Here is a 16,825-nt window from a genome sequence, read left to right as displayed (position 1 = left end):
GATTGTCTATTCGATACAAACCGATTAAGAATTATGATTATTATTAATCAACAACAATTTATTTTTATCAATAGGTACTTATTATAATATAACCTATAAACTTAAAAAGGGAACGATCGATAAATTATGTTTTAGTGATTCGTGGTTGATTCAGATTCAACATTTTAATGATATTTCGGTCAGACAAAGAGCTTTTGCACTTGACCTAGTTAATATAACCAGGTGATAGGCAGTGCTATCTGCGGCTATTCTCCTCTCCTGGTGTTTTATTAGTAATCCCCATCTGGCGCTGTGTGTTTTGCTCTCGTGCGTGCGGTGCGCGCCGCGTCGAGGATGAGGGCTCCCAGCTCTGCAAATAACGTACTACTTTTGTAGCATAATGCACTAAGAGACAAATACAAAGCGTCCCAGGATGAAACTTAGTTAAGGGCCGATAAAATTTTAAATGCAAAAACTGGTGTTTTTATTGCACATTCCTGATGCGTGTTGGCGTGGACCCAGTCGTGGTCGCATTACTTTTTAAGGCCTTGTACGTGGAGGGAACCCAATTACTGAGCATTTTCGTTTCTTCTGTCAGCGGAAGTATCTTAAGAATCGTAATAAGTAAACAATTTTAAATTTGGTAGGTATGTAATGAATAAAAAACAAGGTGCAGTAGGTTCACCCAGCAGAGTACCTATTTGAAAAATTGTAGAGCATTTTAGTTTATTATAATACGGTTGCCAAATATATAACAATTTTTGCACAAAAGCTAACTAAATGTATTTTTTTCAATCCTTTTTTTATTCCAATTCAAATAGTGATATTTATTGAAAACTTAAAAAAGCTTGGCTATTCCGTATAAAGCTGGCAGTTTTTATGCGTACAGTATGCATGTAGTCAGCTGTGAGCCTGATCTCTTTTACAATATTATTTCCTGGGTTATGTGTGCATCTCCTAGGTACACAATTACGAGTAAATAAGGTACAGCAGTTATCGGAAAAAAAAGTTGATTTTATGGATTTATGGAGGTATTTATAAATGGAGAAATTCACTGCGGAAATCATCCCTGATGCATTTCATCGCACAACGCATTACTGTGAAGTGCTGTGGGCGCCTGCAGGACACGTGCGCGCGCCGCGCGGTGCGCACCCTGCGCCGGTCGATACCACCCCGAGCGCTCGACGCGCGCAACCCTGCGCTCTATACCCAACTATCAGGTGCAAAAGCGACATGGCCGACAGCGAGTTTGAAGAATTTCGGAGAGTTTTCGACAGAATACCACAACATACAAAGGCTCCAACGCCGTTTTATTCGTAAGCGCTCTTTTTAATTTCTATGTTTAGTCCGAGTGTACCGAGTTTTGTGGTAACCGCAACTAATATTCGCGAGAGTGGAGATGAAGACGTGATGCGCGACGCAGTGAGTCACCCTAACGAGATCTACTAAAGTTGGAATGTGGTGTTACAGTTTAGTGCCAAATGTGGGTTTGGAAGACGAGTCCCCGTCATCGAAAAGTGATGGCACGCCGGAGGACGACCGAGGCTGCGTAGCCGACAATGACTCCATGTCAGCGCTCCCTCCCGGGACGGCATCCCCGGGACCCCCGCCGGAGCCCCCCGAGGCGCAGCGCAGCCCACGTCACCAGACCTTCGTCAACGGCGAACGGCGCAGGCGAAAACTCCCCGAAATACCAAAAAACAGAAAATGTAAGTTGTAATTTTAGCACTCCATGCACGAGTTTCCTGTTATTGTTTTCGTTGGTTCAAGTCCAAAGTTGATAGCCGGTTCGATAATTTTACGCTGGCGCTTGCATCGTTCCCTATTAATAGATTCTGCACCTGCGCTTTGGCGAATGCAATTGAGTCCACACATCCTCAACCTTTAGTGCTATTGCGACTGTCCAAAATCTGGACTCAGACATCGAAACGCAGCCCAAAAAGTGCTATGGATACCCGTGGTTAGTAACAACAGCCACCACTCAGGCTTTCTCAAAATTCCCGTTATATTTCGTGATTCGGTTTCCACCATCATAATTTACTTAACAATTATAAAGGGGCCTACTGATTACCAGTCCGCCAAACGATATCTTCATGTCAGTAAAACGCAAAATAGGACCGCTCCGAACAACTGACAGGCTGATATCGTCCGGTGAAAATTTCCTATATCTACATATTACGACAGGGCCCACTCGCTTAAGAAAATCGATGAACTCCTTTGCTAGTAGTTTTTTTAACTACCTACCTATGAGTTTTATTTTTAATTTTCGCTTCCATAGTTATTGCACTGGCATGGCATTAGGTGTTAAGTTTAGCACGTCAGTTTCGATTTCTATGACATGAAATAAACGCCAATGAGTGACGGCCTCATTCGAACTTTAATATACGTTTGAAACAGCCCGTTAAGTTAATGTTAATCGAAACAATCTTCAACAACTAAGAACATTAGGTAAAATTAATAATAAGTGGAGACTTGCGTGGGATTTTTTCATGAAAGTTTCCACATAATTATTGCGCAATTTTGAGAATGGTCTACAACTAGCCACGAATTTTCAGACAGCCACTTGTAGATATTTGAATCACGAATCATAAACTTTAAAAAACTAGACAAGTACTAGTTACACTCGCTCGGAGAGGGTTACGTACGTCGAGGGAACCTCAAATATATATTTTTTTAATCGAACCCATATCTGATTATGGTAACTGAAAAAAGTATGTCTTGTGCCGGATTGTAGTGGGAAATTAATAAATATATTATTTATAGTGGTAATCTGCTTTGTAGTATCTTCTTTAATACAAGTGTGGGCTGAAACCAAGCGATAAAAGGTAGTCTGATATTTCATCTTTTGATTTGACTCTATAATTAATATTAAATAATATCTCCCGCTGTAGTTGTCTTTTCCTGTACTTTGATCTCAGCTTTTCTAATACATTCTACGGCAATTTTAGGGTGAAATTTTGGAGATATGTATATGCATAAGAATTGGACACTCAATCATTTGAAAGTGAGGCATTCGCAATGCCCACGCCCTGGACTACATACAAAAAAAAACATTCGTAGCTATTATCTAGTTTGATAGCTAATGGAATGGACTGTATGATGAATTGAAGATATCCAAACACGCAGATATTAAACAAATACAGTTATTTAGTTTCATCCTTAGGTATATTTTGTTTGTACCTCCGCCGCCTCTTTCCCGGCCATAACGTATTCTGAGAAATCCAGCATTGTCTGCCACACCTCTTCGCCGGACAGCATAGCCTGCACTACGGCCGGCAACGACAAATCTTGCCCAACTCGGGCAATTACTTCCTCTCTTCCTACAGCCCAGACCGGGCATTCCGCCAATGTGTGCTGGGCGGAGTCTTCATGTGCTCCGCACTCGTGACATCCCGGGGTCGGCTCCCTTTTAGCTTGTTCGTGCAGGTAGTTGCCAAAGCAGCCATGCCCTGACAGCACCTGCGTGAGCCGGAATGTTAGGACCCCAAAATCCCTTACAATCCATTCATGAAGATTAGGTAAATTGTACGTTTACTTAATTGTTACATTTATTTGATGATTAAAATAATTTAAGTATTTAAAACGAAACACGAGATCTTGATAGATGCCACCGCCTGGCAGGCAGACTCCACTGACATAATAAATTAAAAGGTAATAAGAAAATAGTATATATTCAAAGCCTCCTTTGCTTCGCGCGCCAGCCAGTCGCCAACATAGTTCATTGGCGTAATTATTATTTATATAAACGATAGAACCCCACCCTGGGTATGAAATCGACACTAGGACCGTCTATTCTGCACACTTGCTCAAAACCTTCAGTACAAAACTGTCGCTTCGGGAACCCCATGTTTCTACATACAACGCGATGTGAGATCATCAGATCAATTAATCATCCAGTAAGTGTTTTCGTACCGATAATAAGTAAATTATTAAAAATTATTTGAATATTGTCTCCCGGTGACTGCATAAACTAGAACTGGGTTTTAATTTGTTTTCTTTTAGTCTCAGTTACAAAATTTGTATCAAATAAATTAAAACCTTAACAAAACTAGGTACGTGAAACTATAAAAAGGGGAAAGATTAAATCTAAAACTACAACTAAACTTACTGCAAATACTCGAACTGGGGTTTTGATTTATTTTCGATTAGTCTCAGTTAATGAATTTATTTAAAATAAAATAAAACCTTATAACAAAACTATATAAAACTAAGAAACGGGGAAAGATTAAAACTATAACTTCAACTAAACTTATAAATAAAAAATAATGAAAAATATTTGAATTTCGTCTCCCGGTGACTGCAAAAACTCGAACTGGGGTTTTAATTTGTTTTGTTTACTCTCAGTGTCAAAATTTATTTCAAATAAAATAAAACCTTAACAAAACTACAAAAAGGGAAAGTATACATCTAAAACTACAACTAAACTTGAAAATAAAAAATTATGAATTTCGTCTCCCGGCGACTACAAAAACTCGAACTGGGGTTTTGATTTATTTTCGATGAGTCTCAATAACAAAATTTAATTCTAATAAAATAAAACCTTGACAAAACTACATAAAACTATAAAAAAGGGAAAGATTAAATCTAAAACTCCAATTAAACTTATAAATAAAAAATTATGAAAAATTCGTCTCCCGGTGACTGCAAAAACTCGATCTTTTGATTTATTTTCGATTAGTCTCAGTTAGTAAATTTATTTCAAATAATATAAAACCTTATAACAAAACTACATAAAACTAAAAAAAGGGGACAGATTAAAACTAAAACTACAACTAAACTAATAAATAAAAATAAAATCGCCATCTAATGTAACCAAATAAAGACCACTAGCTGAGAGCAAGCTAAGTAGGTACCTAAAGCATTGTTCGCTTTACATTTCCACTTAAATTAACAACTTTCTCCATAGTAGATCCTTGAGATTTATGAATCGTCATTCCTTCAGATGATCTAATCAATATTCATACAATCCCTGAACAGACGTCATTCTTGACGACCATGAGACGACAATTATCTTCTTCTTTGCACTAACCTTAAGAAGGAATTTATTATTCCGTTTACGTTTGTAAGGTATTGCTTGCTTTAAACCCAGGTTTCGTATCTATAGCCACCCGATTGGCTCGTAACTGACTATAACCATATTTTTTCAGCAACCATATTGACATGTGGCCAACCGGCATCACTTGCCGACGAGCTCGGAGCCCTGGCTGGTCCCCTTATCCGACCAGGATGCCAGGGCCGCCCACTTTTGGTGCTCAAATGCGGATACCTGCTCGACGAGGACTCGAGCCCGGACTCGGAGCGGCTGCAGAGCCTGGGCGATGTCGACAGCGGTCACAGCACAGCACACTCACCTATAGACACTGGCCCCAAAAGTTTATCTCCAACTCCGCTACAACAGAATGGTTAGTAAAATATAGATAAGATAAGATAAGATAATAGTTTATTATTATAATTAATTTAGATTTATCAATTTCTATAAATATTTTTTTCTAATCTTCTGCCAGCATCCTTCGTACAATTCCTCAAAGGCCTATTTTAGATTTAAACTAGTTATTAATTTATTTTAGTAATACCACTGTATATATCTTGTTTGCAAATAAATGAGTTATGTATTTCTTCTATTTTGTTTTGATACCAAACTTAAACATAATACTAGGTGCAGTCACCAACAATATAAACAATGCGCCAAAAGTAGGTATCCCGATCCCGGTGCCATCCCCGATTACTTTTTCAAATAAAGATGAGATATATCTCGATAATTCGCATTCAAAAGTTAAGCAGTTTAATTGGTTGTATAAATAGACACATTATTAGCTGTTTCCGTTAAGCTATCAGAGAATTGTAGCTACTTTGGCGCATCGTCTAATACTGTTAATGCTGACTGTACCTATGTGTATTAACAATGCTATTGTTATGTATACAGAAACGAACATTTCGGTTTCACCATCATCCAGCTGTAGCATTAGCGGTATCAATTTCGCTGGTAACATGACTACGGTGCCTCACAGTCAACTGGAAATGCTAGAGGCTACACATAGAGGCCTACATAAGTTCAACCCGCGACATCACGATGAAATAGAAGTTGAGATAGGTGACCCCATTTATGTCCAGAAAGAAGCTGAAGATTTATGGTGTGAAGGTAAACATTTATTAACTCTTTTATATTGCCCCGACTATCCGTCAGGTTGTAACGTGCCTAATATTCGAGAAATTTAAATAGTTACGTTTTATATTATTAAAGCCAAATCTGCTTAAAATAGGATCAACAGGGGAAAAAATTCTCTCATACAAAAATTTACGTTTCATTTTGAAACAATAAATAACAAAACAAAAAATCAGATCTCTTAAGGTTGTTAAATATAATATAATATAAAGATACTTATTAGTTTAAATCCTACTTTTAGTTATAGATTTATTATTTGTACAATAATAAGGTTCTGGCTTTCTGGGTGGTATTAAAACCACGTGCAGCATTTGTTTATTTGTGATTTATATCCTAAAAATACGATAAAATATCTAATTTTACCCTTGGAAAAAGACCGGTTGTAATCCTAATATGATTCTGCACTATTCATACAGGAGTAAATTTGAGGACAGGGCAGCAAGGAATATTCCCATCAGCCTACGCAGTAGATATGGACTACAATGACTTTGATCCAGCAAATGCCAAAGTAAAAAGAGAGCGATATTTATTAGGGTATGTTTTTTTATATATAAAATAAATGATACTTTACTTAAAGTTTAATTTTACTTACATTTAAATATTCTTCAGGTACATGGGATCAGTGGAGACGCTAGCTCATAAAGGGACGGGGGTCGTTTGTCAAGCTGTTAAAAAAATTGTGGGAGAATGCAGCGGCGAACCGAGAGCGCAGCCGTGCATTCTAGAAGTTTCTGACCAGGGCCTACGAATGGTTGACCGATCAAAACCAGAGGTAAGCTTGTGACAAGTTATCGTTGTTTTTAGAGGAGGTCGGTTGTATATGAAAGTTTTTATCGTCATATAAATTATTAGTTTAAAATTTTCTTGACGCGTAAGGCCTTAAATAGGTGCGCATTTGGGGTTTTAGTATTTTGGAGCATGCATGTTGGAGCTAATGTACCTATAGAGCACTTTCCTTACAAGCCAACAAAATTAACAGTAATAGGTATTTTTTTATCTTCTAATACCAAATAAAGAAAATCGTGTACCTACTGAGTTGTTTAGTTTCTGTGTACAGAGAGGTCGAAACACTCCATGCATCGACTACTTCTACTCATTGAAGAATGTGTCGTTCTGCGCGTTCCACCCGCGCGACCACCGGTACCTCGGATTCATCACCAAGCATCCCACGCTGCAGCGCTTCGCCTGTCACGTATTCAGGGGCCAGGAGTCCACCAGGCCAGTCGCCGAGGCTGTAGGGTGAGTACACTACTTTTCCAGTGAGCTGCTGTTGTTTGTGTCATGTGTTTGGTTAAAAAGTTTTGACGCATGACGGTCCAACTTAATGGAATAAAATGAATCTTTTTATTATCTTCATAAGCATAATATAATAAATTACTTATTTCACTGAATAGATTTAATCTGAAGCAAACCCGAAGTTGCGAAGTTTTTTTCTGTTTAATACCATTTTATACATCGCGACTTATCAGATGTTCTCTATGAAACATTCAAAAATTATTTTACGATTTCGCTGTTGGTGCATATTTTATTACAAAAAAAAGTACAATGAAATGTATAATTCTGATTTCAGGCGAGCATTCCAGAGGTTTTATCAAAAGTTTATAGAAACGGCATATCCAATCGAGGATATTTACATAGAGTGAAGCCATAGTTAAATCATCATTGCAGTTATTTTAAGCTTATCCGTTGCATTTGTCACGGTCATCCAAGATGGACTGGAGACAAGCTGTAAGTTACTAGATTAGAGAATCCATGTCCAGTGGCCTAGCGTGAACTAATCTAGCCGAGGGCAATTTCGCATCTGCGAGGCCCTTTTCTTTCACTTTGCCCGAAGGGGCCTCGCACTAGGCCCCTCTGGAGGCGCGAGGCCGTGGGCGACGGCGGACTTCGCCCACGCTTATAGCTACGCCACTGTCCGTGTCTCAAAAAACGTTGCCGAATGGTGAACAGGATTGATGCTGGTTATATTATGGTGCTAACATTTTTTCTCCTGTATTTTCCCCGAGTTATATTTAAAGTTGCCTATGTGTGATTATAAGTGCTGTGATGTGACCTGCTTCGAATGTGTCTATGAAAAAACTGAGCAAAGGTAGATATGCAAGATTTAGTCCTAGTCAGAAATTTCTGCTGGATATCGTGATATTAATGCTATTAATGAAATAAGGAGAAAATCTGTAAGCACTATAAGCGAGTTGTTTGTGACAAAGCAACGTAATCTTTAAACTCGTTGTCGAACGCTATGTCGCGGTGTCTCTTACCAACAATCTTTCAAATATTTTAGATGTCATTCAGTTGAGTGTAAAATTAAGCAAATCATACTTATATCTACATAAGATTGCAAAATTAGAAAAGATCTTCCAATTCTATCATACCTTTACTCACTGTTTTAAGCGGCGTTCAAACTTTAAAAACGATAATGATGTATTATGTAAATACTCGCAACGCATCTCGTTCGCACCAATGCCATAAGTACGAGCCCTTGCTTTTAAGATGCATGGGTGAGTGATATCACAGTAAAATTAAATTGATATCACTTTGCAAATTCGAATCGGCCTCTACTATCTATTCAAATGATGATGGTCAAACAATAACAGCCATGTAAATAAAATTTATCATCTTAATAATTCATTCATTAGAGTGAATCCTTACGTAAATACTTATTGCAAAAAAAATGTAACAACAAAATAAAACCATGTGGATAGAGAAATGCCTTTCCAGTCTGAGAAGACGCAATAGCTCTGAGGATTAGTTTTTCAATAAGGAAACAGGCGGCTTAGGCAACGTGACAATCGCTCCCGCTTCGCCATCGAATCGCTTTGTGTCTCTCTATCACTCTTCCTCATTAGTGTAACAGTGACAGTTACGTTTCGTTCGCTACGGAGCGTTAGCGATTGGCATGTTGTCTACGGGGCTAGATTTGGGTCAGTGAAATTATGTAGGTGTATACAATAGGTATTTTTAAAGCATCATGCAATTCTGTCGGACTGGTTAGGGCAGCACATACTGGTTTAGTAAGAATACAGGAACTGCAACTATCTCTAATATGTACACTATATGATATTTGTTCACAACTGCATTTTTGTATGTGAAGTCCTAAACCCAGCGTACATACATGCTTAGGTCATTTTGGGGACCATATGGTATAGTATAGCCCAAGGCATGTGCTGAGCAAGTAGAACTTAACTATATTATTATACCTACTTACAAGCTGGAAACGGATGATAACCACTACAATACAAAGTTGTAAGGTACACGCCCAATAACGTCGTTTTAGTTTGCCTATGATGTCACACTTTATAATTTCAACTGTCTTGTTTATGGTCGTCACAGGTATATAGGTATACGCCAGTTGCTTGTAAAAATTAGCCTATGCAATTAATTAGTTAGTTTGTAGTGAAATACGTATATAAGTACAATTACTGCAAGGACACTGTTTTTCGAAAAACCGCCTAGCTAGACAACAAACATCACAAGAGTCTACCAAAATGCGTATTCCATAGTATCATTATAAAACGACAAGTATTATAAATTAAACATTGAATCTGAATGAGTACAATAATAGTTTTGTTACTTGATGTTTCTCGTTTGTAAGGATCCAGCGATTAGCCGGTTTATTATTTCATTTTGTAAAACAAAGTCAATGTACATATAAGACTTTGTAACGCGCATCAAAAGTAATAATAGATGTAAGTAGAATAAAGTGTGATTACTTTCCTATCTGATGTAAGATGGAGTATCATTAGGACTAGGTCGCCGGGAAAGCCGACGAGCGTTAGTAGGTACTTACCTAGTAGATAAATTTAGACAGACCAAAGTCAATGTACATATAAGACTTTGATGCAAGATTAATACCTTACGAGTAGGTATAATAGTAGACATAGACAGGTAGGTAAGTAACGTAATAAAAAAGCAAATGAAACATTTACATTGCTTAACTCTGCCTTTCTGCCAGACGATTTGGCGGGACGACCTGGACACATTTCTCAGCGACTGGCCGGATGCTGTAGTTAATCGGGAGGATTGGAAGTCTAGGGGGGAGGCCTCTGCCCAGCTGTGGGACATTTTATAGGCTCGTTAAAAAAGCTCTGCCTTCGTTCAGAGGAGCAAGTTGCAAGTACACACTCTGATTTGCTTTCGCTGTTCTTCTTGTCACTCTTACAAACTAATAAGGACTTAAAATTTTAAATTTCGTTTATTGATACGAAGTATCCTTATTTGTGAATTAAACGACTGGATTAGTTATGCAATAGTCCACCAAATACAAAATTATTGTATTATAACTAATGAGCAGACATCGTAAATTTTATAGCATTTTTGATGCAGCAGAGTGGTGTTAACGGAATTGGTGTAGATAATTCCAACTGAAATGGTAAATTAAGGTTAATATTAACGTAATTAACGCTAATTACCTAGTCATTAGGGTTTGAAATTATTTATACCAATTCCGTTAACACGACTCCGCTACACCGAAAATGCTATATTTACGATGTCTGCTCATAAGATATACTAATTGATGAAAAATAATATTTTATCTAAATTGTATGATGGGTATCTTTAAATATAACTAAATTATGTAGATAGTTTAGTAATTAAAGAAATATTATAAAAATAACGTCACATAATATAAAAGCAGCGTGCCTTTCTAAGCGTTTTTATAACGTGTGTAGAAATATATGACTCATTTTGTATATATTATTATATGTACACAGTCAGTACACTTGCCGAACAGTGCCATAATTTAAGCGTCAGTTAAACTCTTGACACATAACAGAATGTTATACATCAGTAGTAGATTTCGTCTTAGCGGAGATGTAGTTATTTAGTAGGTACTTGTAGCCAAGGTTTTCTAGGTCTTCAAAGATGGTAACCTCACTCTGCACGTATATATACCTAATAATTATCGTCCCTGGTGCCTGCTATAGGTAACGGCCACATTCCAAAAATTATGATCATTGGAGATTCAATCTTAATTACCTAATTTTTATCTAAAAATAATAAAGTTATGTTTCCAATAATCATAAATTTTAAGATAAAGCCGTATAGCATATCCATTTTAATAAAATATCCTGGTGATCTGCGCCTGCTGAAAATCATTGTGTGGCTAAAATGCTCTCATTATGATAGTTTTGGTTAAGATTATTTAGTGGCAATTGCCCGATTAGTTAAAAAACGTCCCCGGATTGGCTTTAAAAATAATCATTTATTATGCAAAGTAATTTATAATGCTGTAAGTAGTATTATTTATTTTCAACTATTTTATTTTGCACAGCTAAAATAGATTGTTTAGGACTCTCTTTCTCTATACTATACTATTAGTCGTAGTTGTCAAGCGACAGAAAACCTGCTGCTACGTAATTGTTGTATCTTAAAAATATTTAGCGGTAGTTACTATGGTAGATTATCATTTTGAGAACTTACAAATTTTATCATTAATTGTAAACACGTCATTTATAACGGAAGAGCAATTAATGACATACGGTCAAGACATGTAATACTAGTGATTAGTGTTTTTCTTTGGTTTCGTTTATAAAAGTAGAGTTAGACCAAGGTAAGACCGCAACAATTTTGATAGCATTCATAATTTCATAGAATGTTGACGTTTAAAATAACACCTACACTGCGTGTGCTATCAAAATGTATGCAAACTTATCTCTGTCTAATTAAGTTGTGTCCCATTTTACAGCTATTAAAACATTTCATTGCTTTTTTTCAACATAGAAATAAATCGAAAATCTACCATAGACATAGTGTTAGTTATAGATATTTATAGAAGTCAGGAATCAAAAAGAAAAGTACTAAATTACTAAATTAGGATAAGGTCATTAGAATCAAAATTGTACCTATAAGTAGATGAATTTAGTTTTTTAACAGTATTATACATATATATCAGAATCAGGTAGAAGTTAATTAATTAAAAGAACTGCAGAACTTAAGATGTGGATGTATTTAATGATATGTATGTAGGTACATAAATATTGATAGTTAGTATGGTTATTGTCCCAATTACGAGTAAATTATAATCTCTATTTGTTCTAATCTGATTTAGTTTTATGATTTATAAGAATCAGTGTGACTTTATTTCAGTACCTAAGCCGCGACGCCTACAAATTCGTATTTCAAAGTAATTTACTACGTTTTTAAAAGGGACGGAACGCGAGACGTAACTCAACGGTGATAGGAAACTTTAGAAGCATGCCATGACGTCACCGTAACCCGTAACTATAAATATTTGGTCGGTGGTCTGGACATTGTACCATTCTACTGTTAAGTAGCTATAGTTCGTTTTTTAGCGTTAGAAATAGACTACGCGATCTTGACGTGGCTTTTGATTGAAAAACGCTTTTTAAAAATCAGTATCTATTATGAAAGACATGACATATTTGCCGTACTATCTTTTTTTTTTCAAAAGTGTTTTTCAATAAAAATACACGACAAGATTGTTAAGCTAAAAAAAACGAACTATTATATCAAGGTGTTTACTAGGTGCAACCTTAGTTTTGTATTAAGAGAGTCATTTGTTTTGGTTTAACAGAGAATAAAATCACATAGGTAATATATATCGTCGGGTGACAAGCAAAAGTCACTAACTAACACCATTGACATTATTGGACAATAAACCGTGTTACAAGTATAATAAAGTGCATTGTTACTTTCATTTTTATAGTACTTAGTGAGTTTTACTTGTCACCCGACGATATACATTATTCGGGATTTCTGGAATTTTAATTGAATCCTGAAAAATGTTGAGATATTTGGTTGACTTGTGTGTGACAGCCCGCGTGAGCGGTTCGTCTTGCCGCGAGCTATTTTAAACGCTCCTCAAGTAACTGACGGGACGGGAGACTAACGACTTCCAGATGACCCGTGTTGCGTGGCTCACGTCGAATCAACTTTACATCCAAGGACCGTTACCGGTATAACTAAAAAAAAACATCACATAGCTTTCACATTATATCTTTGATATTATAAAACAGTATTCAGGTAAGGATATGAGTGAACAAATTAGCTAAATTAAGTGCAAAAGTATACATAAACAACCAAGATACCGAAATTGAATACCGGTTAATTTGTACGAAAAAGTTACTGGTATTCGGTCCCTGATTAGTTACGTCACGATCACAAGTTTGTCAACCCAAATACTTTCAATACTGAGTAAAGAATGAGTCAAATGAAACCAAAAAAAATGTAATTTTAACCTTTCCTTAAAGTTACGAGTAACCATAGCAGAGATTTTTCACCAAACATTATATAATAAATATAATTTCTCAATTGAGACCGTTCCGCTGCTTACCGTTTTCTTTGTAAAGAGTTATTTTGGTAACCACTTGAAAAACTTACTTTATATGCATATTCATATTACAATTCTCTTAGTTAGTATAGTATAAAGATAAGAGTAAATAGATACTATTTTTATATAGGTATAGGTTAATTTAACACCAACCGCATTTTCTTTAAGCTTTGTCATATCCTGTTATTAGTTTATGACTACTCATTACCGTAAATGAGACTGTACTTGTATCATAGACTCATATAATATATTGTATAGACTATATTCAGCTTATCTGTAGTTACCTAGCATATGTATTTCTTCAGTAGGTACCTTTGACAATTATAAACAAGACAGTGAATACAGTGATAGTTAGACTTGCCCATATTACCGCGCCTCGCGCGACGCGACGGATAACTCTAGACACATTACTTGTCATGGTTGGTACAGTGCGTGATATAAAGATTTTAGCCACGAGCAACTGATGCGTATTATTTTAGCTAAAAACCATAAATTTAGTTACTTTATGCGTTCAGGTTAAATTAGTAAAACTACATTTAATTTAGTCTTAAACAAATTCATTCTCTCAGAAGAACACCTCGAAATCTCCAATGTAAGTCATACAGATATATACCTACATATTATCAGGAAAGGATGATTGCCACAACCCAGTGTTTTTTTAAACAACTTGACCGAAAACGAAATTAATAAAAGAACAAACAAACAACACCAACAAAACAACAAACAAACAAAGATCAGTTCCTTTTTCCAATACTGATAATATATATTAATCAATTTAACAGAAAAAGGCATTTCTCTAACCCCAGGCAATTATATTTAAAATAAGGCAACACAATAAAATTTACATGAGAATCTCAAACACTGTGATATATAACAGCTGAAATTGGTTGTAAATAAATTATCCCTATTATTTTTTACTTGGCAATTGCGTAGTACATATATATGTATACTTAATCTGTTTATTTTATTGACTGATTTAACACAAACTACCTTTTATGTAGCCGACAATCATGTTTCATGATTATAACAAATATGTACCATTACCACGGATGTAGCTGTTTATTGTACTTATATGTATTCCTATATTTAACATTTCCTGTATATTGGCTGATGTTACGGATGTCCTGTAAAAAATAAATATTTTGAAGAAAAAAAAGTGGTAATTTTTTTATATTTTCGTCGAATAATACTTGTGCTAAGTTGAGAACTTTGGTTCCCAGAGAAACAAAATTCTCTTTAGCGTTGTATTTTTTTTACAGTTATATAGTAATAAAGTAATATCATATTCGCGCCCATAAAATACCACTAGGTCTTCGTGCCAGTATGATGTCAATGTTACTAAGCCCACCTAACAATATTGGGTTATGTAAGTAAGTATCTACCGCTCCATGTATTCACTCATATACGTACAGTCGGCCAAAAATGTGGTCTACCACCCTACGGTTGAGGTTCGTTTTAATGTCATGAGACAACAAAGTCGTTTTTATTTATGTTATGCCATGTGTCAAGTTTGAAGTCAACCTTAGCGATCGTTAGATCTCGCAGAAACTTTTGTCAAAACTGGTAGACCATTTTCTTGGCCCACTGTCACCTATCAATTTACGTTATTTAAATATTGGCTTTGGTTGCATTGCACCTAAATATCATAATCATAATGCTGCCAAAATGTTTCCTTTTTAAAATGGTGGAATGATTGTGAAATTCATATCATCCAAGTCCCAAAATGAACAAATGTAAAGAAATTAGTTAGGTACATGATATGCTTAATTTCCGATGGGTCTTCTATTTCATATGTATTAAATTTAACTACGTTTTATGGCTATTTTATGTTTATGACCTTTGTCATATTAACACTAATGTTCTGTTGGAACTAAACGGGTAAAACGAAAATAAGGTGTACTAAAACCAAAGCAAATATTGAAGCAAACTCAACATTGTCTGTAAAATGTAAAACAAATTCTTGTATAAAATTTGAGAGCTAATGTAGATGGCTCTGTATAGCTTCTGCGGCAAATATGGCCTCGTTCTGATTTAGCTGTAAAACAGTGGATGATTTGTTCTTAGTTTACAACAACAATTAATAACTGTTTTGTAAATATGTACATGCATTTCTATACTATAGGTCAGGGCTCTCCAAACCCCGGCCCGCGGGCCAAATCCGGCCCGCGAAGCGTTCCAATCCGGCCCGCCGACAGTGGTCCAATCCGGCCCGCGGGAGCCAGGCTCCAGGTATTCAGCCTTAACAGCAGCAACCAAGGGGCCGATTTTTGAAATTCGACCACTCGATTTCGTGTATTTCGTTAAATGATATCTCCACTACTAGGCGTTTAAATTCTACTAATAGAATTGAAATCGAGTGGTCAATACCACTAGATTCCAAATTTCGATCGCTCGTATTTCAAAAATTAGCATTTCGCCGTTTTCCGCTGATTTTCGAGTGACGAAATCGGCCGATCGAAATTCAAAAATCGGGCCCCAGAGGGGCTACCGTGAAAACAGAAATTCGCAAATTGCGGGGATCTTTCTCTTTTCCTCCAATGAAAGCGTAATTAGAGTGACAGAGAAAATGCCCGCAATTTGCGAACTTTCGATTTTGGGGAATTGGGTGCCGACGGTGGTCTGCGCGAAAATTCTGAGGGCGCGATATGGACCTCAGGAAAAGAGTTTGGAGACCCCTGATAGGTGATGGTCACAATAACTTCCGTTTCCGCAAAATAAATAAAATTAAAAAATATATTTTAATGTAATGGTATTTATCATATCCACGTATTTATTATCACGATTTCCTTAAGGTTGAAATGAACATAATAAATTAAAATTCTGTATTTATGTACGAGGTGACAATCTGTAATGTATTGATAAGTTTTATAACGTATGAACAGTGTAATAGTTACTTTTTCAGTTTTAAGTGTTCTGTGGGAAATGTCGATCATAAATACTTTCATAAAGTATATGTACTGTGTAAAATTCTCACAGAACCAGGCGTGACTCACTCCGTGATTTCGTCGTTTTGCTACAGATAGCTAAAAGTACATCCGTTCCGCCCCAATTTTGGGGAAAGCCATAAGCCGCGCGTGGCGCTGTCGCCACCTAGCGGCCATATCTGTGCTGATCGTAACACACGCGTTTTGTTAGAAAGTGAGTCTTCTGTACCTAGTCCTATTATTTATTCTGTGACAGAACCCTTTATGAACGCAGAGTAAAAAAAATAAAACCCGCTAAGTGCGAGTCAGACTTGCACCGGGACGTTTCTTAATATTTACAATTCAGAATTAATTCATTTCTCGAGTGAAACTCGCACTTGATCGATTTTATTAGGTAATTGTTGTTATGCATTAAGTACATTTTGTTTTATTTTATAATCGCATAGAGTTCAATTCGAATATTTACAGCTA

At 36.2% G+C, this 16,825-nt stretch overlaps 2 protein-coding genes across 2 annotated transcripts in view; both read left to right on the top strand.

The window, feature by feature from the left end:
* Positions 1–16,825, top strand: part of LOC134678317 (gamma-aminobutyric acid receptor subunit beta) — a 555,578-nt gene that overhangs the window by 68,687 nt on the left and 470,066 nt on the right. The window lies entirely within an intron of this gene.
* On the top strand, positions 1,055–7,983 carry LOC134678156 (JNK-interacting protein 1). Its single transcript, XM_063536609.1, has 8 exons — positions 1,055–1,295; positions 1,450–1,688; positions 5,127–5,381; positions 5,903–6,118; positions 6,559–6,676; positions 6,752–6,914; positions 7,200–7,381; positions 7,713–7,983. Exons 1-8 carry the CDS (start codon positions 1,213–1,215, stop codon positions 7,783–7,785), a joined length of 1,329 nt encoding a protein of 442 aa, XP_063392679.1. The 5' UTR covers positions 1,055–1,212; the 3' UTR covers positions 7,786–7,983.

The sequence above is a fragment of the Cydia fagiglandana genome, chromosome Z (assembly GCF_963556715.1).
Source record: "Cydia fagiglandana chromosome Z, ilCydFagi1.1, whole genome shotgun sequence".
Lineage (NCBI taxonomy): Eukaryota > Metazoa > Arthropoda > Insecta > Lepidoptera > Tortricidae > Cydia > Cydia fagiglandana.
Note: the sequence above shows the minus strand (reverse complement) of the source record. Positions and strands in the feature narration are given on the sequence as shown.

Bases quoted from the DNA above. Each gene is read 5' to 3' on its own strand.
- LOC134678156 (XM_063536609.1), top strand. From the start codon at position 1,213: ATGGCCGACAGCGAGTTTGAAGAATTTCGGAGAGTTTTCGACAGAATA. The intron at 6,119-6,558 runs GTAAACATTTAT...CTATTCATACAG, and splicing joins TGAAGATTTATGGTGTGAAG to GAGTAAATTTGAGGACAGGG. The intron at 6,677-6,751 runs GTATGTTTTTTT...AATATTCTTCAG, and splicing joins AGAGAGCGATATTTATTAGG to GTACATGGGATCAGTGGAGA.